The 23,132-nt window shown below is 22.4% G+C and overlaps 1 protein-coding gene across 16 annotated transcripts in view; it reads right to left on the bottom strand.

Annotated features, from left to right (window-relative positions):
- Positions 1–23,132, bottom strand: part of LOC129615681 (TLD domain-containing protein 2) — a 112,964-nt gene that overhangs the window by 17,944 nt on the left and 71,888 nt on the right. Inside the window, exon 1 of one of the 16 annotated variants that reach the window (XM_055531025.1) lies at positions 14,679–14,898. The exons of 14 other annotated variants lie outside the window; for them this stretch is intronic. In XM_055531025.1, coding sequence (XP_055387000.1) covers positions 14,679–14,750 — 72 coding nt within the window. In that variant the 5' untranslated portion in view covers positions 14,751–14,898. Of the gene's footprint in view, positions 1–922; positions 1,156–14,678; positions 14,899–23,132 lie in introns of those variants that run through there. One more of the 16 variants, XM_055531024.1, reaches the window with a different exon arrangement.

Raw genomic sequence — 23,132 nt, 5'->3', positions numbered from 1 at the left:
TTAACCTTATGTTCATTTTTAAAGTAAGTACCTACCTAAGTAAATACCTACGTACTGCAAAATAAAAATTGCACAATGTCAGTTGTTAACATCTATAATATTTTATACAAGTATTTTTTTTAAGAAAAATTTGCATAAATTCTTATTTAAATAAAAAAAGAATTATTTGCTATTACGACAAATACGAACAAGATCGTCAAAGGGTAATGAATTTTCTTCGGCAGCCATAGCAAAATATTAATTCTTAAAATATTAAGAATGAAAATGAAAACAATGATAGATAGAATTACTGAATTATAATAATTCTATTAAATACGATATAAGTAAAGGAATGGTTTTATTTGCATTATATCGAATCATATTTGCTAAACATCTATAAAAATTACGACGAGTTGTCAACTCATGCTCTTTGTTAAAGAACAACCTTTACAAATTTTATTTTTTGCCGTTTTTTGAACAAAAATTTTATATTACGTTCCAAATTCATTCCTATAGTTAAATTTTATTTTCCCCGGAACTTTCATAATTATTTACTAAAAAAAATTTCATCTGTGCAAATGCTACGTAAAATATTACGTATGCATTTATTATTCATTCAAAAATGTTTAATTGTTAAAATGAGAATATGTTCCTACATATATTGTATTTTGGAAAATAGCTAGTATATATGTACATACATATAAGTATGTAAGTGTTATATAAAACTACATGGAGTTTCCATTGCAGTTATATTATTTGTTCATAAAGTAATAACAGGACTAAATAATAATTAAAATAAGAACAAAAATTTTCCATAAGTAAAAAATAATAATAACAATAAAGTTTTCTGGAATGAGACAACCTTGCAGTTTTTCCACCCTTAGAAAATCCATAAGAAATTACATTTTCTTTTTTTTTTTTTTTTGCGCATTGAATTACTCACCGTTTCTTGCATTTCACCAGCAACATCTAATAATTTTTCAACACTTTCACTATCTGTTGCAATTGGTGGTGTTGATGGACGGCTTTTTGGTGCTGAAGTTGATGCTGATACCATCAACCATCTCGGTAATATTAAATGACCATAATGTATATAAAATTTTCTTAATAGTTTTCTACTAAGTAATCCACCAACAATAAATAATATAAATGCATAAACAGGCCACATTGTGTTTCAATTTAATTATTAAATTTTATAATGCTTATATTTTTTATTTATTAAATTTATTTTACATATGAACATTAACTAAAATTTTAATATAAAAAAAAATTTTTCTATTTACTTAATTATTATTTAACTTCACAAAATTTGTTATGTACAAATACAAAAAAAAAAATAGTAAACAAATGATTATTTTCACCGGTTGAGCTTTTTTATTTGTTTATATTTTCAATAATTCACCACGATGAAACGAAACGGTTATATTTATTTTTATTTAAGTCAACACAAAACAAAAAAAATTAAAAAGCTTTTATTTGTGCGATGTGTCAAAAAATTTCAACACAATAAATAATTTTGTATATGTGTGCAGAAGAATGTTTATATGTATAACATATATATATATTATTATTTTACATAGCTATCTCATATAGATTTTTGTTGACGTGAAATTAAATTGTTTGTAGAACTTTCATAAATGTATAAAAAAAGCTCTTTTTTTGACATTTCCATAAAATTTATGTACTAACATATATATGTATGTATATTATGTATATATACTTTTTTTCCCTAGATAGTAGTAGGGTTAATATGGATGAAAAAAATATTTTCACACTGATTTTGTCCTTTTCTTTTTCTTGTTTCTTTCCTATTTTAGTGTCAGATGACAATTCATATTTGTTTTATTTTCACTAGATTTTTGTATTTCATGAAAATTCTTTTAATTTTCTATTATAAACAAATATTTTATATAACACTGAAATTGATTTTATTGCAAAAAAAAAACATTTAATTTTTTTTTCTACAATTTTTTCATATTTTGAAAACACTAATTAAAACACTGTCGACCTATGTAATAATACAAGAACTTTGCTTGGAATATTTGTGCAAGACAAAATAGCAATGAATAAAATTTTTATGAATACTTAAAAAAAAAAAAATTGGAAATCTACTTTACATCACACACAGCCGGAATAAAAGCTTTAGCTTGACTGAACTGAAGTTGAATGAAAACATAGCTTTTGGATATTGCCTGGTGAATGGTGTAGTGTGGTGACGATAATTTTTTTCTCATATTTTTTTCTTTTATGTATTTTGAAATTTTGTTTTTGACTTTATTCTCTTTTAAAAATTATTTCTTGTTCGGCCTTTTTTTTGTTTTGATTGTTTTTTGAAAAAAAAAAAATGTTGACGTTTAGTTATTTAAATAAGTGGTGAATGTTAAATAGCTAAACAGGCACAGAGAATTGGAAGAATGTAAAAGAAAATGTAAAAAAAAATAACACACAATATGGAAATGTTTGTGTTTACGTACAATCGAGCATATAATGTTTATTTTATACATACTTATTTTAATGAGTGAATACGTACATACATACATATGTTTAGGTATATTACATAGTTAAGGCTGTATGCACTTATGGAGCTTAACAGTTTTATAAAACATATTTTAATTTAACATTATGCTAGTTAAATTATAATACAAGTTAGTAATACAAACGAACAAGTAATTACGCACATCTATTCCAGTAGATGGCAAAACATGTAAAAGTATGTTCAGAATGTTATAGACTTTTAAATGGAGAGCAAATGAAAATATTAAAAACATTGATTCTAATCGTAATCACGTAAAAACAATACGATATCATAATTTAAATCAGCGATTTTGCAAATTGAACTCAAGCTTAACAATTACGAATTATATACGTACGTAACGTAAGTATGTAGATAAATATACTCATAAACATATGTTAGCTGTGATAATCGATTTACGTAAACATAAGCCAAAATACGAGTAAATTAGCTCAAAATTTTAGAAAAATGTTGTAGGTTATGTACTTAATAGAAATATGTATGTATATCATTTTGTATATTAGATATACTTTCAATCTGAATTATTTTAATTGATAAAGAAAAGTTAAATATTTATAGAAAACTAATTTAAGATCAATTTATTTAGATAGGTGTTAATTCTTCAAATAACGCCATTTTATTTAAATATTATTAAATATTAAAAATTAATGTAGACATTAAATTTATTCATTAAGAATTTCTTTACGTAAGTAATCACCTAATTTTGGTACATGAATACTTACGAGTATGTCGATTATTTTTTTTATAAACAAACATTAAGGGTATTAAAAATTGTAAATTATAATAAAAACATGTTTTGAATGAAATTAAAGTGGAATAAATTTGGTTCATAAATTTTAGTTAGAAATTTGGTTTATATGTACATGGTATTATGTACATACATATATATCTGTAAGTATTGGCATATATAACATTATAATTATAGCCCATTGTTTTACAAATAAGAAATGAATGCATTCTGTAAAATACACAATCTTTTATTTTTCGAAAAGCAATGACTATATTCTGTAAGGGCATGATCTATGTAAATAGTACATGGAAATTAACTCGGAAATTATTCATATATACATACATAATACGTATTTACATATAAAGCAACTTTGATCAGTTTCTTGCGCTATGAATTTTTATTCTAAATATTTTAGCTCATATTAAATTATTTATCAAAACTCTCATTATTACAATAATACATACATACATAATATACATTTAAATTTATAATTTTAATACTCAATTTATACACCAACATTATAAATTTTCTTGTTCAATATTCAAGAAAAAAGTTGTCTAACTAAAATATTTTTATTATAACTTCCCGCTCGATTAAAAGACATTATAAACATATTTATATATGTATGTATGTATATTTTACCAATAATAATTAACATAACAACTAACAAACATGTATCAGATTATAATTTTATAATCGGCATACATACATATTTACATTTTAAATAGTACGTTGCTCGCTACTAAGGGTCATGCTAAAGATAGATTCTATGTTTTTATATATATTATTTTAATAGACCTATAAAATCAAAAATACAAACATATTAAGTGTTTATAATCAAGATCTATTTATGGATATACATACATTCGTGTGTAGCTACATATAACATATTTGCATATTTTCAATTTTTATAAATTTTCCTGAATTGGTAGCTGAATGCAATTGGTAGCAATAATTTATATTTTAAAACAATTTTTATTCTTTATTAACTTTTGCATACATCATTGATAAATTAGTTTTCTTATGGACCTATCAGAAGAAACATAAGTGTGTACATGCATATATATTCATATATATATAATTAATATAACATGTATGAGTGCTCTTCTACAATATCAGTGGTTATACATTGGCAATTAAAGATTTATCTATAAGACACTAGGTATAATAAATTCGAATGCTAATGTAGCGTAATAATAATGATAATAAGCTTCTAATTTGACTTAATTACGAATTAATATATACTTATGTATATATGTGTGCATACCATGTGTTTTTTTTTTTAATTTAAAAATGCAAATTGTGTTTATGTAGATTTTTTAAAATTTTAATAAGCAAAAAATTCTTTTATGACTTTATGATTATAAAGAAAATTTTAAATGGTACAAAAAAAAAAACCGCCCGGTCAACAATGTTTTAAAAATCTGCAGTCGCACATGAATTTCATAGTTATGTAATTTATATGCATACGTATTGCAAATTATAATAAAGACAGTAAAACCCTTAAATATAAAACTGATTTAGAAAATTTCGTTTCCGTAAAGTGAACGAGATTAGCTTGAAGAATTTAAAAACTTGTAAGAAGCAATTTGCTCAATTTCGATTTTTTTAAAAGAGACAGTGTTGATTTACCAATGTTTTCATTGCTCGTTTGAGTGAGTAGGAGCATTTATTTGATTGATTATGTTTCATTTTAAAAGATCGAGAAATAATTTAAAATCCAGCACAAAATTTTCTTACTGATTTGACAATTCGTTTAGAATTCCTTATAAATTATATAAAATTATTTTTTATATACTATTACTTGTGACAGGTATGACTAAATTATACATAAATATTATCAGAATTAAATAAAATATAGAAAACTTAAATCTATTTTATCAAAACTTGTATTTTTGTTAGCAAATATTTTATATATGTATACAGTATGTATGTTTGCATATAACTTTACACAGTTACAAACAAAATAAAATTCAAAAACTAGTCCAAGTTTTTATACGGGGGATTGGTAACTGTTATGTCGCCGCTATATTTTCTTTCGATTATAATATAACATGTGTATAATAAAGTCAATAACCTTTTTTCGAAAATTGTTTATGTATGTACACACGTGTTTATTTAGAAATATGCACAATATAAAGCAAACAGAAAATATTTATTCACTAGGCACGACATTAGTTGGAATAAAAGAAAAAGTTTATATTTATGCTTAAATATACAAAAAATTCGTATGTCTGTTAAATGTAGAAAAAAAAAATAAAAAATGAAAATAGAGAAAACTAAAATAAATATTTTTTTTTTTTTCAAAATCTCTTTTGAATGTTATAATATATGTAGGTACAAGTATTATTGAGAAAAATTGGAAAACATTGCTATTGAATAAGCAAACACAATGCTCTTATATACTTAAACCAGTTTCACTAAATTTATAATACCAGGGTATGTATTTATGTATATGTAAGTAAGTATGTATGCCATATTTTAGTAAATTATATAACTATAAAATTGTTTTTTTGTTTTTTTTTTTTGTAGGAGTTTAATTAAATACAAATACAAGATATTTGGGTTCCGTTCCGTATTAATTTATATTGAAAGATATGTATGTACATACATACATACAATATATAATGTGAACTTTAACATATACCAATATGTATATGATATGTAGGGGCATATGTACGAATAATATCGAATAAAACGAATTTGGCAAGATCAACTTTAACAAAAAAAAAAAATTTGGTATAGCTTTTAAGCTCTCTCTATAGGTGAACTAACTATATAAACTTTAATTTAAAATTAATTACGTTATAAATATTGTTAATTTATATTTTCTACAATATTTAGAATATTTAATGAATTTTTTTTTCAATAGTGTTATTGTATTTGTGTATTTATACAGAATACCTAATACCTATATGTAAGTAAATAGAATTACGCAAGATTTTCAAGAATTTGGCCATTTGGCAAATAAGTATATGAAAAATTTTATGAAATGAAAATTCTTTAATTTTTATGGCGCCTATGTTTGTAAAATACAATACCATTATTGTACATTAGAATTAATATTTTAATATGTAAAATGCAATTGTGCAAAAAAAAAATTATATAGTGAAAATGACATACATACAATTTTTTTAAATTTCATTGTCATCAAAATATAAAAGTTTGCCAAAAAAAAAGTAGATTTTCTTGAAAATTATTTACTTATATATTTTTATTTTCAATAGTTTAATTAAGATGAATTTCAGATATTAAACCAGAAATATTGAAGTTGTACTGTAAATAGAATTATACATAAACTGAAATAATAGGTATAGATAGTAATCTATTTTTCTTATACGAAATTGTGTGACAGTATCATTTAAGATAATTTTCGAGTTAATTAGGGATAAATTATTTGTAGTTTAATAAAATTTTGCAGTAAAATTAGTTTATGTTATACTATCAAAATTTTGTAAGGAATATTCTCTTACTTTTTAATTAAAATTATTTAAAGAAAGAATTCGAAAGATTTCAATTATGAAGAAATTATATCGAAAGCCGAAAATCACATTTTTAAAGATTTTTTTTAAATTTTTTTAAATTTTATTGCGATTATATAATTGAAACTCAATCAATCTTTTTGAATTACGAGTATATTTCAGAATTTGGTATGTGAGAATTCAGAATTGACTATTTAAAATTATGCAACGTTAGTTCAAGAATTGAGCTTAAACATATAATTTTCTTCATTAAATAACTTTTCAGTCTGGGATTTAAAATATATGAAAGTTTAACACAAGATGTCTCTAGTGATTAGACATTTCAAGAATCTAGAACACGTTTTCATTAAATAAGGCGAGTTATAATATATTGTATGCTTAAGTACAGGTAATTTTAATATATTTACTATTTTGACCATTGAGAAATTTGTTAATACTTATTTTTATGATCCGACACCCCTTTCTTACACCCATATTAAGCGAAACTCTTCTCTAAATCGAACAATTTAATATTGTTTTGGTTATTCGGAACAATATTTTCAAAATATTTACTTTTTATTTTAATTTCAAAATATTAATTTATCTAACAAAATTTGTTTTTATTTCAATTTTTATTGCTATAATTAATTTTTCTAATATCACTTCAGTAAAATTCCAAAGACACATTAATTGTGAAGAATTTTTACATTTGTTTTCATTTTTTATAAGTAATAAATTATTTTCTTTTTAATTATCATCGCATATGTTCAATGGCAAAAAAAATTTTTTTTTTACATAATAAATTCTATTTTAATATTTAAATTATCATAATTTTATAAAATATAATCATTTTCATCAATCAAATCTCATATAATGAAAGAGTCAAAAGGGGAAAATAAATAATATTTTTTATATACTTAAATATGTAGATATGTCATGTATGTATGTACTTAATTATAACATACAAAATGTATTAATTATTATTGATAAGAAAATTTTCAACAAAAAAAAAATTTTTTTTATAATTATTTTTATTTAAAATATTTTTTTTTATTATTATCATTTGTATTGTAGTCTCTCCTAAGGAAATTTTATTTAATTGCCTTGAACGACCTCATATTTTATTAGTTTCTCTTTACTCTTTTTTGTTATTGTTAAAATTTATTATATATGTAGTTTAATTTTCTACAAGTGACAAGACAAGACTTTTCTCTCTTCTTTTTATCAAAATTTGTTGTTATTATTCTTTTAACCCGTACGAATCTATTCGAAGGGTATTATAAATTTGCTTTACAGCTTATAGTGCTAAGAAATCTGAGATTTGGAAATAAGTGTATATTTTTGATCAGCATCGAATTCTAAATCTATTTAAACATTATCAATTTTGTATAAACAAATAGCCACTATTTTCGGTAAAAGCTCTCTTGATATCAAGAGCGCTTATATGATAATTGTCACACAATTTCAAAAGTTATTTGGCATTATTTCAGAACTTATTCAAACTGTATTGTATATAAATTTCGCGCTAAAGAAAAATTGCTTGTGATAGCTGCTATACAACTTCAATAGATGTTTGATCATATCACCCATAGGGTAACAAAATCGTATATCACAGAGTTGACATAATCAACTCTATTTTTTCTCGTTTTTATTTATTTTTTGCGTGACTCAATTTTACAGTGTATTATTCTTTTCATTTTCTTAATTATTTTTTTAAAATTGTCACGTTTTTTATGCATTACAATAATGATAATATTGCAATAAATATAAACTATAATATGATTAGTACAAATATGTGTAATAAATACTTTATAATAAATTTTGATGGAAAAATTTTAAAAAAGATTATCCAACCATCCTCCAGTCACATGAATTCAATAGCCTCAATATTCTTTATATTTTTTTTCTGTCTTTCTTTTCTATTATAATATTTTCTTATCAATTAAATATTAATATTATAAAAATATTTTGAATTTATTTATATTATTCCTATAAATTTTTTGTATTTAATTTTCCATAATAAATTACATATTAATTAATATGAAATTAAGTAATACATAGTTGAACGAAGGTGATAGTAAAATAAAATAAAATAAAATAAAATAAAATAATAATAATAATTAAATATTTGAAATGCATTCAGCAATATTTTTATTTTTATTTACAAAAAAAAAAATTATGTATGCCTTCTTACTTAATCAGAAATATTCAAAAAATTTAAAGAAATTTTGAATTTGAAATTAATTTTGCCAGGTTGTCTGGTCTATCACTAAAATATTCTGTGATTCCGGTACATACCTTGTAGAACCATATTGGAGAATATATTGGAGAGTCCTTTCATACAAATTGTTTACTATAAACATTTTAGTATGAAATAAATTCATATCATACGAGTCATAAGTTTCAAAATGGCTTGTATGAAACGCTTATAACACACATATTATGTATAATTGTATATATTTGAAAAAATGTGTTAAGTATGTAGTTTGATATTGTTCGGAAGCTGATAATGCGCGATACTGAGATAGAATAATTCGATAAGCGAGTTTTAATTTTAAAGAATTTCTCTTTTGAATTATCATGCAAAAAAAACATCTTCACATACAACCACATACTATATCAATTAAAGGGTAACGCATGTGTACACAAAAAAGGAAATAACAAGATCCAATTTGAACATTGGCAATCAATAATCATAAATGTTTTATTTATACATAATGATATAGATAATAAATTTGTAAAAGTTTGCAAGCAAAGTAGTCAAAACAGACATCAAATAATGAGTATATCAGCACTCATTAGAAAAAGAATATGAAAATAATGTGTTTATAATCAAGAATTTTTATTAATTACACTCAATCAGCAAAAATAGAATTATCTTGACATAAAACAAGTATAAGAGTTCAAAAACTTTAAGAAATGTTTTTTTTTCTATAATATTTTCTTAAAGGATAACCTGTGATTTATTAATAGCCTAATCATAAACAGTATGTAAGTATAAATTTTATAAATTTGACATAGATGAACTTTTTTTTCTAATCTTTGAGCTGTGTAAGAAAAAATATGGCAATTAGAAAGTTTATATAGAATATTGTTATTTTCTTATCGCACCTTATGTTACAAGTTATACAAAAAATATGGCAAGTATTGAAGAAGAAAACTTTAAGAAAATTAAATATAATTTTAATATAACATTTTAAATTGGACTGATAAAATTAATAGCTAAATTGTTATACATATAAATTAGACAAGAATTAAATATTAAAATAAAAATCATGTGATTATTCAACGTAAATTTTTTTTTACCCGCCCATATACATATACATACATACTTATTATATTAGGGGCATATTCGCTTTGTTGCAACGTATGTCGTAACATCAAGTAGTATATGTCCAACCTCAAACAGTATATGTAACCCTATAATCTAAATCAAATTCTAAGTCGATTTATCTAAGTCTGCCTGTCGGTTTGTTTGTTTGTTGAAGCGCTCATTTGAGAAAACACCCCTGTGGAGACTTCAAGTTTTGCCCAAATATTACAAGTAGCTTTACTTGTAAAACTTGACAAGTAAAACTGGTCCACTGAAACTGATACCTACTGGTATTTAAAGTAAATGGGATTGGTTATCTGGAACTAGTACCTCCTAGAACTAGTACCTTGTACGGGAGGTACAAGATATCGGAGCTTTGAAAAAAATTAACTAAATATGGTCATATAATACATTTAAAAAAAAAGCACTCCGAAAAATCTACCACTTTTCTTGGACGACTTTTTTAAAAATCGATCCTTCAACGTCCCAAATCCTGAGAAAGATGTTTTAAAAAATTAGATGAATATGGCCAGATTATCGTAGCAAAGACTTTGAAAAACTCTACAAAAAAAAAACAGTTCCTCTAAACTTAAAATAGGCGGATATTCAATTTTGGGAAAGACCAGAAATAACTTTTTTTTGTGGCTTATCATTTTGAGTTTTATCGGATCTTTATGAATTGAACAATGTAAAAATTTTAAAAAATTGTAAAATATCTGTATCTGATATGTGCAAACAATATAAATAATGCAAATTTTCTTGACTGGGAAGAATTTCAAATATAAAATTTTGCATAATTTTTAAAAATCTTATATACATGTATGAATATGTACATATGTATACCATAAAGTCTTTATTAAATTCATAGATAGAACAAAAATTCAAATAATACCAGATAATATAAAATTTAGTATTAAAACATACCACGTTCTTTTGCTTCTTTCAGAATTTCAATCAAAATTTTGCATAATTTCTTCAAGGTCTTACAACAAAAACAAAACGATATTTGAAATCATAAGTACTACAACGTACTCCTGTTACGTAAAACTCCATTATATTTTAAAATACAATTGAATATTTTATTTTTTATTTAACTAGTCAAAAAAATTAATAAAAATACTAAAATAAATTAATCATGTTCTAATATACTTAACAAAAAAAATGAAACGTTTTAAGAAATTAACACGTTTCACACTTATAATAATTCTAAGACTTAAACTGTTATACTTAATAGGGTAATAATTATTGTATTAAGAAAGATATGATTAGCACATGCCGAAAAAATAATTAGTACTTAATAGTGAATTTCTTAACATTTAACAGGCAAACAACATGTTTTCATTATAGCAAATTTTAATATCTTAATAAAGAATAGTTTTTTTAGGTGTTATAAGTTGAATTTGTGTACAGATGACTGAAAACGACCATATTTTGTAGTGAAAAGTCAATAGTTTGTAGATAATCTCAGCCATAAAGTTCATTTATTATATTGTAATTGAAAAAATCGTAGTTAAACAAAACAATTTAAAAATTTAATTAATTTAAATGGTACATAGTGCAAATTACGAGTAGATTGAACGAAATTAAACTAATTATTACCGCATTTTTGAAGATTGTGGATACAGGAAAGAATTAAACAAAAAGAAGGGAAACAGCAAAATGCACATTTAAAAAATAATTATTTCCCTTATATTGGCTCGGCGGTTATAAGATTAAAGATGATTTTAACCTAGACGAATAAAATTTTTCTCATTTTTTAATTCCATCAGATCAAAGTTTAATTTTTTTTAACAATTATAACAAAATTTCGTTACGTGTAAATTGTATAACAAATAATAAATTTATATTATACATTTAAGTATGTTTAAAATTAAATTTCAGTGTGAAGCAACTAAATTGATAATTAAAGAAACTTTTAAAAGTTTATTTTTTCTTAATAGATGCAACTGTTTCCATTGCCAATTTTACATTATTTTATAATTGTTTCAGAATATAAATATGTGAAATTAGTTTTTACTGCTCCACTGTTCAGGATTTCCTCATCCAACTGCAAAGCCATATCAGCTCCACAAAACAGGGTTAATTGGCATTTTGTATTATACAATGACAACACTCTGGAATAAATATCTCAATGAAATAAGAGAGCATAACTATATAACATTCAATTAAATGTTCCGATACTGATAATTAAATTATAGCGCATTCATAATAGTGTCATTTTGTTTAAATAGTACCATCATGAAATTATTTGTTAAAAATAATTGCTTATAAAGAAAAATAACACAAACAGAGAAATTGGTAAGCATAATGCAAATTTGTTGCCATTAACATCTCAGTTATAGGCTTAGTTGCACTCAATGTCGCGCGTTTTGTTAATCAAAAAAGAGAATGTTAATTAAGAATCGAAACCAATACAAGAACCGAAATTAATAACAATTTTATCAGATTACATGGATATAAACAATATATACCTTCTCTATATAAATGCGTTACGCTCAGTAGAAAGATAACAAAATTGAAATAATAGTGTTAATTCTGTTTTTAATTTTTAATTAAAATAGATAAATTTTTCCTACATTTTCTTATTGTTAAAGAATATTAAAAATTCATCTATACAAAATTTATAAATGAAGTACACATGCTTTCATACATGTATGAATGTACCTCTATGTACATATATACTATAATTTATTATGTATATACACATATATCTACTATTCATTTATATTTGTATAAACTTTTGCATGATTCATTAGGAAAATCAAGAATTTTGAAAATAGAAAATTTTCTATACATTCTGCTCCGTACATACATATATGCAAAAAATATTTTTAGAAAAATATTTTCAAATTTTGTTTATGAAACATTTCCTTTGAAGTGAATTCCTAAAAAAAATTAAAGCAATAGCAATAATACAAATACGGACACATTCATACATGTATGATTGCTGCTGTTGCATACAGAATTAAAATCCTAAACTATTACTCAAAGTAATTGTTTGATTGTTGACAAGGATATAATTCTTGAAATAGAAATTACCATGACAGAAATTATATACACATTTTAAATAGAATTTAGCAAGCAAAATTTTATTTTTTAATATATCATATAATTTTGTTCAGTTGCAAGTCCTCTTTGATATTTTTAAGAATCGTTTTTTCGAGTGTATTTATTCTAAACTTGTTAATTATTGTAAATTAATTCTATTGTCAATAAATTTATATAAATTCAGAATTCAATATATCACATGAGTTACACTTAATAGAATATAAATGAACAAATTGTACAATTTGTTTGAATTCAATTCGCAATTTTAACAAAATCTTAAAATATTACAAATTGTTAAACTTGAAATAATGAACAGTTTTGCCAATTTCACGATATCTATACATACATACACAGATGTATATATGTATATAACAAGAATATTATATAGTGTTTCAACCGAGAAATATGAAAACAATTCTCAAAAAAAAAAAAAAAAAAACAAGATGTTTTTCAACAATTTTTAATTATGCAAATTATTTAGAACTCGCTCTTTCAAACATTCAACTTGACAAAAATGTTTCGCATTTAAAAATAAAAAAATTATATAAAAAAATTCTTTTTTGCTTTTTTAAAATGACCTTCTTTAATATATGATCCTAATTTTCATTTATTACTCATTTATTATAATCCTTCTTTTAATTTAAAAAAAAAAATAATGTATGAGTGTGTATATGTGACTTAAAGGAAACTTGTTTATTATAAAGGAATTGATGAGCATTGATCACAGTTAACTCTTGCTTGTTATTAGTATACCGACTTCAAACATATCTGCCAGCAATATAAAAAGCATGTGGAAAGGCACACATGGATGTCTTTTGTTAAATAATTTCCTTAAACCAAGTTGCTAGTTTAAACGCTCTCCTTGTTAAACGTTTTATCAGATCGAGATCTAGGATCAATTCAAAATACTTATATAATTTATTTGTATGATTGTATAACAACAAATACTTAAAATTTCACAAAAAGTCTAATTGAAAAAATTAACAAAAATATAATACGGTCAAAAATACAGGAACAAATTCCTTTTCAAGAAATTTAAATAGAAGCACTCCATAATATCAATTAAATAATTTCTTAAATTAAAGATTTAATAAATATAAGCAGGACGCAAAGAAACATCTCTTGAAATTTAACAGTTTCCAAATTTTTTAAAATGAAACGAGAACCACATTTTAAATCTGCAATCAAGTTGTGTGCTTTGATAGGCAAGAGTATCAAAATTCGCACCAGCGCATCGTTTTGAGTCATGACTATGTTTATAGCTTAAGAAACTATAATATAGCCGATAAATATAAAATTGGTTTTTTCTGTTAAATTGGAATAAATTGTACACAAATAATAAATTGGAATAAATCCCTTCATTGGAATTATTCATTTCATTAATTGACACAGATTATAATAATTATATTTTGGGCCATAAAAATTTTATATAAGTGACTATATTTGCTACTCCAATACATATTCTTAGCTTAAGCAGAATTCTTAACTTTATAAAGTGTGTTCGTTACATTAAAACTCTTCTGTACATTTGCCTTAAATTTAAATATAATTTACATTATATATACAAATAAAAAATAAAAAAAAAATAACATAAAATCAAAATTTTTAACGCACCTTATTTACTTTCTCCTTCAAAAATTTTGCAATTTTTGATATTTTCATTGGTTTTGCATTTGTTTTAGACATTTTTGTATTTTATTTTATAAAATTTCTTTTACACTTTACAAATAAAATAATTATTATTTAAAAAATAATATATAGATTGTGTATGAAATGTTATTGTTTGTTGTTTAGAACTATTTTCAAAAAATGTCAACAAAAAACAAATTGTCAAACTGATCAACTCTGTGATTGAAGGACTTTTTTTTTTACATTTGTTTTTTTTTTTCAATTTATACCCTAAAATTTAGACTATAAAAAAATTTTTTATTATAATAATGTATGAATAAATAATAAATTTGTGTAAAACATAATGTTTGTAAAATATATGTTATGTATTTTACTTGATGTTTGTGTGTTTTTAATAATTGTTATATTTTTGTTTCATATGTTCCATTGTTTATATATGAAATTTAAATTTTTGATCTTGAGATCTCGAATGTTCGACAAATAATAATTTTTATTTTTATATTTTTTTTTTAAATTTTCTTACTTATGGTGAATGTATATAGAATGTTTAAAAATAAATTTGGTTATGTGTGTTTATTTTTTGTTTGTTTCTTATATTTCCGTTCTTCTTTTTCTTTTATTCATTAGGTTTTTTTTTGTTTTAAAGAATGTTTTTTTTTTTCAAAAATTCTCTGAATTTGCTCTTTTTGAATGATTTGTATTTTAATTTTTTTTTTCATAAAATTTAAATTTACTTTCTTTTCTAGTTTAAAATTTTTATTTATATTTATAAATTTTTTTTTGTAAACAAAATATATATTTTTTTTTTGAAAAAATAAATTTTTCTTTTATTTTAAAAATTTTAGAATTTTGTTTTAAAAGAACATTTATTCTTTTTTTTGTTTTTGTTTTTTGCCAATAGAATCGCAAAAATTTTCAATAATAAAAACACATTTGTTTCATCTGAAAATTTCACAAAAACTAAACTATGCGGCACATAAAATTCCAAATAAAAATTAAATTTTGTTTCTTAAAAAAGCAAAAAAAAAAACAAGAAAATTAAAAAATAAAAAGCTTTTTTTATAGGTTTAATTTTTTTTTGTTTTGTACTTGTTTTTGCTTTTCTGGTATTTTTCAATTAATATTTTTATATGTTTATATTGTAAAAAAATATACATATAAGTGGTGTACGTATGTATTATTTATTTTGTACCATAAATATACACAATATTTTATACATACTTATTATTTTTTTTAAACTCAACTAAAAATACAAATTTATTTCATATTATTCACTTATAAATTCCAATAGACCAGGCAAATCAGAAAGTAAAAAAAAAAAAGAGAAAGAAAAAATATCTGCACATGAAGAAAAAAAAAATAGTGGGGGTGAGATGTAAAACACAATTTTGAAACAAAAATACAAAAAAAAAAGAAAAAAACTAAACGAATTTTTGAAAATCGCGCAAAATTTTGTATTACAGTAAAAGATAAGTAGGTAATATGAAAAAGTGTTACCACATTTATAAATTTATTTTTTTCGAGAGAGAGAATCATATTATACTATTTGATTGCGCGTGTTCGCCCAACTACCGTATTTATTTTATACTGCTAACACCCTCTCTCGTACAAAAAAGTTTTATTTCTAACAAAGAGAGACGGTATACATAAACGAAGGGCAGTGCATACGATCAATACATAAGCACGTGGAAACAGATCCATTTAGTGTATTTTATATTTTAAATTGAGTACTTAGTGCGTTCACATTTTTTTCATTTATGACCACGTATTATATGACAGTGACACACCACTAATACGTTCTTATGAAATCACATTAGTCACATTTGAACAGCATGTCATCATCTTAAAAATCAGTGGTCAATTTTTGCTTCTTATGTAAATAATGTCGTGTTGCAAATAGGGTTTTAATCTGTGTTTAACGATGAGGCAATGTATTGCAAACGATATGGATACAAAAGGATAATTTGACATTTATAATAAACATTTATTTATTACGGAAATTTTATTCGTTCTAGAAATAAATTGAGTCAATCATAAAATTTAGTTTAATCATGAAATTTAGTCAAAATCTATATAATTGAATTACAAAAAATGCAAATATAAATATCTAAATTTGCTATAATTATAATATTTTAATATATATTTTTTTACACAAATAATCAGCACTATAAAATTGTAATGAACTGTCACTGAACCCATATAAATTAGTTTTAATAATTTTGACCCCAAACATAATTTATAATATTTAAATAGAATTTAATGTTCACAATTAAAAAAATAATTTCATAAATTCCTTATCATTTACGTATATATATATATATATATATACATAATTTAAATTTCTAATTTCACATATTAAACTGATATGGTAATACTTAATTTGCAGTCAATGAACAGTAAAATGTAATTGATATGATATTTGATTTTTGATATGTTATTTGACAACTTTTATAGTTATAATATTATTAAATGAATTTTTTTGTAAGAATATCAAAAAAAAAAAAATATACTTTTAGTGATGATTTGTAATGCAATATTTGGAATCTTTGTAATAATAGAACACTTATTTTTTGTATATGTAAAATTGTTATGCAAATGCACTATAAAATTATTATTACTAAATGAACAGAAAGAATAATTTGTACTCGTGTCCTTTTCCTATGTACTTTATAAAAAAGTTCTTCAAAATTTTAACAATTGCAACAGACAAGATAGAAATTTAGATAAAGAGAAAATTTAAAATTAAATTTGAAGACGGTAGCGCCTGTTCTATGTTCACTACCACTCAAATTATTTTAAATTTTGAAAAAACAAAAATTTTTTTACACCAACTAGAAATTTCAAAGTTTGTCGTTCGTATAAAAATTTCAAAAATCGTTCGTATATACAAAATTATGTCAACAGTAAAACAGAAATATTTTGTATAAAAAATCATGTATTCTATAGTTCTGATTACATATAACACTAATTTTGAGTGATTTATTATAATAATGGAAGGTTATATACAAAATCAATTACAAAACGTATAAAAGTCATGTTTTGAACTATCTACAATGAATCATTTAACGTACATACAAATAGAACGTGCTTTTGGGATCAAAATTAGAGTGTAACTTTAACTATACAAAAAAATTCAAATTTATAAAATTATAAATATTAAGTATAATTTAATTACCACTCTATATACATTATGCACGTGTGTAACTTAAGAATATATGAGTTAGTACGTTGATAATATCAACCAAAATTTAGTTAACTTTCTAGGATTCGCTAGAATCACAAAATTATAATTTGATTTCAAATCAGTTCCAATTTTACAAATTATTGCCATACATTTTTTTTTTCTTTTTAAATATTGAATATGGCAACTTTCTCCATTTTCAGTACATGTGCACTTGTGTAGTAAATTCAATAAAATAAAAAAAATTAATTTACAAATTATTGGCAGCAATTAAATTAGACAACAATATTCAAAAATCTATAGAAGTGAAATAGAGGTTTCTCTTTCAAATTAAAAGTGTTTCAAGCAAAAGTTTCAACATTAAAAATTTTTCAAATATTGAACTTTTTTAAAGAACAACAATGATTGCATGACAAGTTCAAAATTGTCAAAAAAAAAAATAAAAACACGATTTATTCGTTTCAACTCTTAAGTTTTTTTTAATTTTAAAATACAATTGTTTAAAAATAATATTTTTTTTATTTACGATAGTTTTAAATATAGATTTATTTTATTCTTTTGAGTTCTTAAATGCATTTAGGTATACATATGTACGTTTGGATGTCTGTAAAAGTGAACAACAAGTGATATTCGTTTATTTATTTTGTATTTTTAGAACAGCTCTTTTTTCGTAAACTAAAATAATAAAGTCATATAACGTCACATTATCATTGTTTTATTCTTAAATTAAATATTCGTGATATTTAAACAAATTGTAATTTTGTAAAAAATAAACTGTTTCATTTTCGTAATAAGAAAGTGAACAAAATTTATACTTAAATATGAACGTACATAATATATAAATTTGGAACAGTGCTCCAATTTTAAAATATACACGTGGTTAAATATATACAAAACCGTATATAGAACAAAAACAAAAAAATAAAAGAAACTTTTAAAATAAGTTCGACTTTATAATAAATTAAGAAAATTTAAAATTCAAATTAGTTGCTGTAATCAGTAGCTATCAATTATATGGCAAATCAAAATTCAGAAAAAAAAAAAAAATCAAATGAATATTCAAAATTATAGTGGCAGTAAGCTTAAGTCGTACGACTACTGATTCTCAACATCTATAACATAAAATACATTGTATATAGATTACAGTAATTAAGAAAGTTTCCGTTAATGAACACACTATTAAAATAAAAAAAAAAATAATTTTTGCGGTTTTATATAATTCTTATCTTATATGATAAAACCCCGAACATAATTATAATGTAAAAGTTATAACCGAAACAAGAAAAAAAAAACAAGAAGAAACTGAGCGATAACAAAAGAATCAAAAATCCAAAATTTAGTACATAATTTTTGGAATTTCATTAAATACGCTTCCATATATCTTTTGTAATTTACAGTAATTATAGTATAGGAAATTGAATAAAATGTTATTTTAATTTGTAAAAATTCAAATTAAAATTTTATAAAATGAAAAATCATTAGGTTAAGATAATTCTTATATACAAAATTATTAAACTCTGAGAATACTATTAAAAAATTCGAATTTCTAACAAAATATTGAGTTCTTTTCAAAGTTAATTTGTTTTCAAGTTTGTCAAATTAAAAGCCGTCTTATTAAAAACATTTATTTTAGAATTAAAGATGAAAAACTCTTACGGTAATAAGCATAAACTCAATTATCTATAAACAAATTAATATTGAATCTATAAAAACATTAATTACTGAAGGCAGAAAATTTTAGCTTGACGAGGTCATTCAAGGATACCCTTAGGCCAAGTAGACCCGTTGTGATACCGTTGGATCTTCATATCCCCACCCTCACGTTAAAGACATTATAAGTTGTATAGAACATTTTTCAGATATTCTTTATTGTACAAATATTTTAATCATATTGATATTGTATACATAAAATATAAATGTGATCATTTGAACTACATATGTAAAAACAATAGTTTTATTGAACCAATTCATTAATTCGATTGATTACTATGCCAATTAATAAATTCATTAAATGAAATTAAAAATAATTAATTTTATGGATTTGTGTTATAAATATATAAAAAAATTGAGTAAAAAATCATAAAGCATCGTAATAAAAAATTATAAAATTTTAATATAACCCAATTATGGATCACTTAAGTTATACAGTGAAAGTAATGAAAGAATTTCAATTTAATTTGATCGTTTCAATTATTGCATATATTTTGCAACATTCACCAATAATTATAAATAAAAATAATGTTTTTCATTTAAGAAAAACTATTTAAATTTCATAAGTTCAATAGAAAAATAATATGCATTAAATGCGTTAAATATTTTTTTTATAATTTGTTATACATAAAAACTTTACATTTATCATTGAAATACTATTATATACATATATATATTTTATACTATATTTGCAATATAAATAAATTATAAATTTTATAACATTTATGAATATTTAATTTCAAAAAAGAAGAAAAATATTATTCTATATTTCAATTGTTATTGAATTCAATATTTTAATATATTTAAAGGTTCAACATACACGGCTACATTTCAAAAGGTACATTTTGTATATATTAATTAAATAATTATACTATGAAATACATTTACATATTATATATACATATGTATGTTGTGAAAGTCTACCGGCGGTATTTAAAAAATTTTTTGTTATTAATTAAATTATGCATTTATAGAATTTCAAATGATAGAAAATATAAAATATTATACAAATTGAACTAAATATGATTCATATTAAAAAATATTTGAAACAGGATTAATATTTTATTCATATTACATACAATGTTTAATAAATACGACCTTATTATACATTCTTTATTTATGCATAATAATTGAAAATGAAACACATACGATCACAATATCATAAACTAAATAAAATTATTATTTAAAATGGTATATTTTATTTATATTGGCATAAAATTGATCTTGATTTGTATTTGATGCAGTAAATGAAATTGAAATTTTACTTAATGTTATAAAAATTTATTTTTATATATGTTAATTGATTTTATGTTTATTTTATTTTTATTTAATTGATTTATTGTATAATGTACGCATAACTTATGTCATGAGCAATATGATTACTTTGTGCAACTTGAATAATTTCCAAACAATATTTATATTTACTATTATTAATGACAAAGCTAAATGCTCAAATATTGCATGAATATTTTCCTGCCATGATAATTTAGTTGTGAAACCATACTAAAAATTTACTTAACAGATCTGATCTTGTCTTGACCTTCAAAACATAAATTCCTTAAATTTAATTTTTGACTTACTTATGTAACTAATTTTTGACGAACAATTGAATTTTTCAATTATATTTGGGTGCACGGATATAATATAGTTTAAAAAATTCGCAACACCGTTGAAATCGCGAAAATTCCTTAAATGAATTTAATTTTTAAAAAAAAAAATTTTTTGTCTAATTTGACTGGTCTACTGAAACAAATTTTTTTTCGTGCATAAATTAACCACAAATTGGTTTTCGATAAAAAAAAAAAATTAAGATAATTTTTGACAACAAACAAAAAAAAAGCACACACACACACAAAACGCTTAAGACTTTAAAAATAAAATGAAGAAGAAAAAAAACACAAGACTCGAAAACAAAATCTTGTTTTTTTTTTCTTCTTAAATTTCTGCTTTCAGTTTTTTTTTTATTTTTTGTATAATTTTATAAATTTCTAAATCCATTTTGTAAGCTATCATCATCACATCACATAGTGTGAATTTAGTGTGTAAAAAAAAAAACATCTTCATCAATAAAATCATCATTAATTTTTAATAATTTTTAATTAAATTTTAAAACACAATAGTTGATTTTAAGTAAAACTTACATACATAACATACAAAATTATTTGTAAACAATTCAGAATAGCGTAAAAGTGTCGTATGTTACCAGCAATTTATGAAAAGGCAAAAGTTTTTTTGCAATTTTATTCAATAAATTTGCTAATTTTCATTCTTAGAATACAAAAATTTTTTTAGCATATTTAAATAAAAATTTTTATAAAGATTCTAATTTTCTAAAATTGCAATATAATTTTCATTAAATATTCAGAGGCCTTACCATGTAATTCGGTTTTCGTGAAACTAATTTCGTATTCAGAAAAATGACAATCAATTTCAACCTTTCCATTTCCATACAAAAATCATTTTACGAAAATCGAATTATAAAGTAAGGCTCCAGAATTTATCCGAATGCAATGCTATTTTGATATAAACAGTATATTATTTATTTATTTGGATTAGTAAGTGACAAAACTTTAATATTCGATAAAATTTGATAAATTATTGCCTCATTTAACTTCAGAAAGCAGAACCCATATATTTACATTACTATATAGGTAATAATTATGATTTATTTCGATAATTAATGCCTGAAATTCTCTATAAATTTTGAACTCAAATTTTAGTCAATTTCTTTTTTCCTTTTGTAATAGAGTTTCTTATTTTCGGTTATATGATAAAACATTTGAATAATATTTGCACAATAAATTGCTGGTCACATAATTTTATAAAATCTATAATATTTTTTTAACTCGTTTTTTTTCTCAGTGTTCAGACACAAATTGTATAGGTTATATTGGAACAAAATTGGTTTAGAATTGTAATTAAAATAATAACCCATATTCTGCTAGTCACGTCATTTGACGTGATGTGTTGCTATTAAAAAATTTTGAGATTTTCAAAATATGTAAGTAAAATTGATTTCGAATTTTGAAATTCTAATTTGAAAAGCAAAAATATTTTTCGATAATACACCATCATTTTAATCATTTCGACCCGGTTGGTACACAATGTTCCAGTAAACTATTAAACTATTCGAAAACCGTGGGGTCGAAAGGGTTAAGTGATTCAAAATAATATTAGTGAATATGTTCAATGCAGTTGGATATTAATTACGTAAATATCTATTTAATGCAAGAGTACACTGAGAAAAAAATTAGTTAAAATGAAAATTTTTATTAATTATTTTTTTTTTATCGAAAATATTTTTCACTTTAAATACTATAAAAAATATTTTTTTTTTTACACTGTTTTTAACTTTTATAAGAATTTAGAATATTTTTTGTTTAATAAATACCGTTTTCTTTTTATTGTCTATATTTTTATGAATTAAAAACAGTAAACACTTTTTCAGTTAAATTTCTCAATCAATAATTTATTTATTTATATAAATATAAAAATCTATATATATATATATATATATATATATATATATATATACGCGTATTTTTTTA

Source organism: Condylostylus longicornis, unplaced genomic scaffold (assembly GCF_029603195.1).
Source record: "Condylostylus longicornis isolate FDR11 unplaced genomic scaffold, ASM2960319v2 ptg000144l, whole genome shotgun sequence".
Classification (NCBI taxonomy): domain Eukaryota; kingdom Metazoa; phylum Arthropoda; class Insecta; order Diptera; family Dolichopodidae; genus Condylostylus; species Condylostylus longicornis.
The sequence above is the reverse complement of the archived record's forward strand: the minus strand, read 5'-3'. Positions and strand labels throughout refer to the sequence as shown.